Here is a 2,117-nt window from a genome sequence, read left to right on the forward strand (position 1 = left end):
GCAATCGCAATATTGGTAAAAAAAATTCGCAATTAGATTCTTTTCCAAAATCGTTCAGCCCAAGCTATGGCCGATAACCAAGTGGCAATATAAAAATTCAATATTATTTAGTGTGTATAAAGAGGGAGAGAAATTATTATTCAGTAGAATGTATTAATGTGATCAAAAGTTCAAAAAAGTTTTCGGATAAATATGGATTTTGAACTTTCTCTTCAAAGAATCCTGAAATTTTTTTATTATGGTTTCCACAAAAATATTAAGTGGCACAAATGTATTCAACACTGACAAAAATAAGAAGTAAAGCTGTAAAGTTTTTTCACCTCTGTTTAACTTTGTTCTGTTGGTCTGTTTATGTAACTTTGTCTTGGTCTATTGTTCATGTAACTTCTTATATTTTAGGGACAATATTCTCATTTTCTGCCTATTTTTCTGTGTGTTCCAGTTGTAGGATTGCTGGATCTCCAATGTAACCCTAGGATTCGGTGTATTGAGCCTCAGCGGCACTTTGTTGTGGGTTAGTCGCAATGAAGAGTGAGATTCCCTCTGATGTACGACGTAAGCAGGACCCCCTGAAGGGGCCTCTGGCTAACCCTGAACCCATGGAGACGGCTAAGAGCTTCCCCGCTGAGATGGAGGTGATTGGCAAGGCAGGAAGTGATTTCCCTTCTCCGCTATGTCCTGAGACCAGACACCGGCCTTCACGAGATGCTGGAGGTCGCAGAGACTGTGAAAGAGGGTTGTCGGGACGCAAAAAGCGCAAGAGCCAGCAGCCTGGGCCATCTTATTGTTCTCTGAAGGAAGCGCCAGTGAGTGAGGCAACCCTCACTCCGCCCCACCACAGGCCCATGCTGCTAGAGACACATAGTGAAGACGAGAGGAACCCAGAATCCTCGTTGAGTGACTGTGCCTCTTCGCCCTCCTCCAGCCTTCGGTTTGGTGACTCGGACACTCTTAGCTCAGAGGAGGACGGTAGGCCGATGACAGTTAGACAGCAGCAGCTCAAGGCTCCCGGTTCAGCCTCCACGGGCAGTGCAGGAGGTGGGACGGGCACGGCAGTAGGCATGCGGCCGCTAGTCGCCCGGACTCGTGCCAGTAGGTCACATAAGTGGGCGCGGCTTGAGCCAGAAAGCAATCATGTGAAACGTCCATGTCTCAGCTCACGCAGGCCGTTGCACAGGAAGCGTTTTGTGAAGGGTGGGGCAGGAGGCGGGGCTCAGCGGACTCCAAAGCAGAAGGAGCGATTACTGCTACAGAGGAAGAAGCGAGAGGTGATTGCACGGAAGAAGTATGCCCTCCTGCACAGTACCAGCAGCTCCAGTGAGGAGCTGACCTCTGACTCCTCCTCCCCTTCCTCCACTGAGGCAGAGGATGAGCTGTATGTGGATGTTAGCAGCAGTAGCAGCCAAGCCAGTACTGTGGCTTTGGCCTCAGGTAAATCGCTTTTTATTATTTTACATTCACCCTAACATCAGTACATACTGTTTTTTACAGGAAGTTGTGAAAAGGACAAAAAGAGCTTACTGTTTGTTCATGTTGTACCTGTTTTGGTTTGAACAAAAACATTTGCTATTCTTCGTTTCCTAACAAGTCTGAAAATTATTTTTGTATTTAAAAAATAAATAAATAAATAAAATACTTAAATATTAAATACTTTTCATACTTGCACAATTCACCAAAAACAATGATCCACAGATGTTGGGCGGGTGAACAGGTCAAAGTTGTTGTTGTAATTGTAAAGTAAATCACTACTGGAACACTTTATTGACCAGTCAGCATCCAGGACTGAAAACACTTGATTTATATTTTATAATGATATACTGTATATTAGGGCTGCACGATAAATCGCATGCAATTGTCATACGCATCTCGTCAGTAACTGACAAGCTACGTAATATCGCGTTCATTATCGCAGGCGATTCATCTGCGATTATGAACGCGATATTGCGTAGCTTGTCAGTGAACTACAGCTTATTAAATTATTATATTAAATGCCGCTCCATCTGAACGCACGTGATGGAGATTTACTACTAATCACAGAACCGGCTTTACTGACGAGATGCGCATGACAATTGCATGCGATTTATAGTGCAGCCCTCCTGTATATTATATGTATCAAA

General features: G+C 44.1%; 1 protein-coding gene across 4 annotated transcripts in view; it reads left to right on the forward strand.

Moving 5' to 3' along the window:
• Positions 1-428: 428 nt before the first annotated feature.
• LOC107731799 (E3 ubiquitin-protein ligase Arkadia-like) overlaps positions 429-2,117 on the forward strand; it is a 51,169-nt gene continuing 49,480 nt past the window's right edge. For all 4 annotated transcript variants that reach the window (XM_016542971.1, XM_016542973.1, XM_016542972.1 and 1 more), the window contains exon 1: positions 429-1,431. In XM_016542971.1, coding sequence (XP_016398457.1) covers positions 525-1,431 — 907 coding nt within the window. In that variant the 5' untranslated portion in view covers positions 429-524. The remainder of the gene's footprint in view (positions 1,432-2,117) is intronic.

This window comes from Sinocyclocheilus rhinocerous, unplaced genomic scaffold (assembly GCF_001515625.1).
Source record: "Sinocyclocheilus rhinocerous isolate Xijiao unplaced genomic scaffold, SAMN03320098_v1.1 scaffold339, whole genome shotgun sequence".
NCBI classification, from domain to species: Eukaryota; Metazoa; Chordata; class Actinopteri; order Cypriniformes; family Cyprinidae; genus Sinocyclocheilus; species Sinocyclocheilus rhinocerous.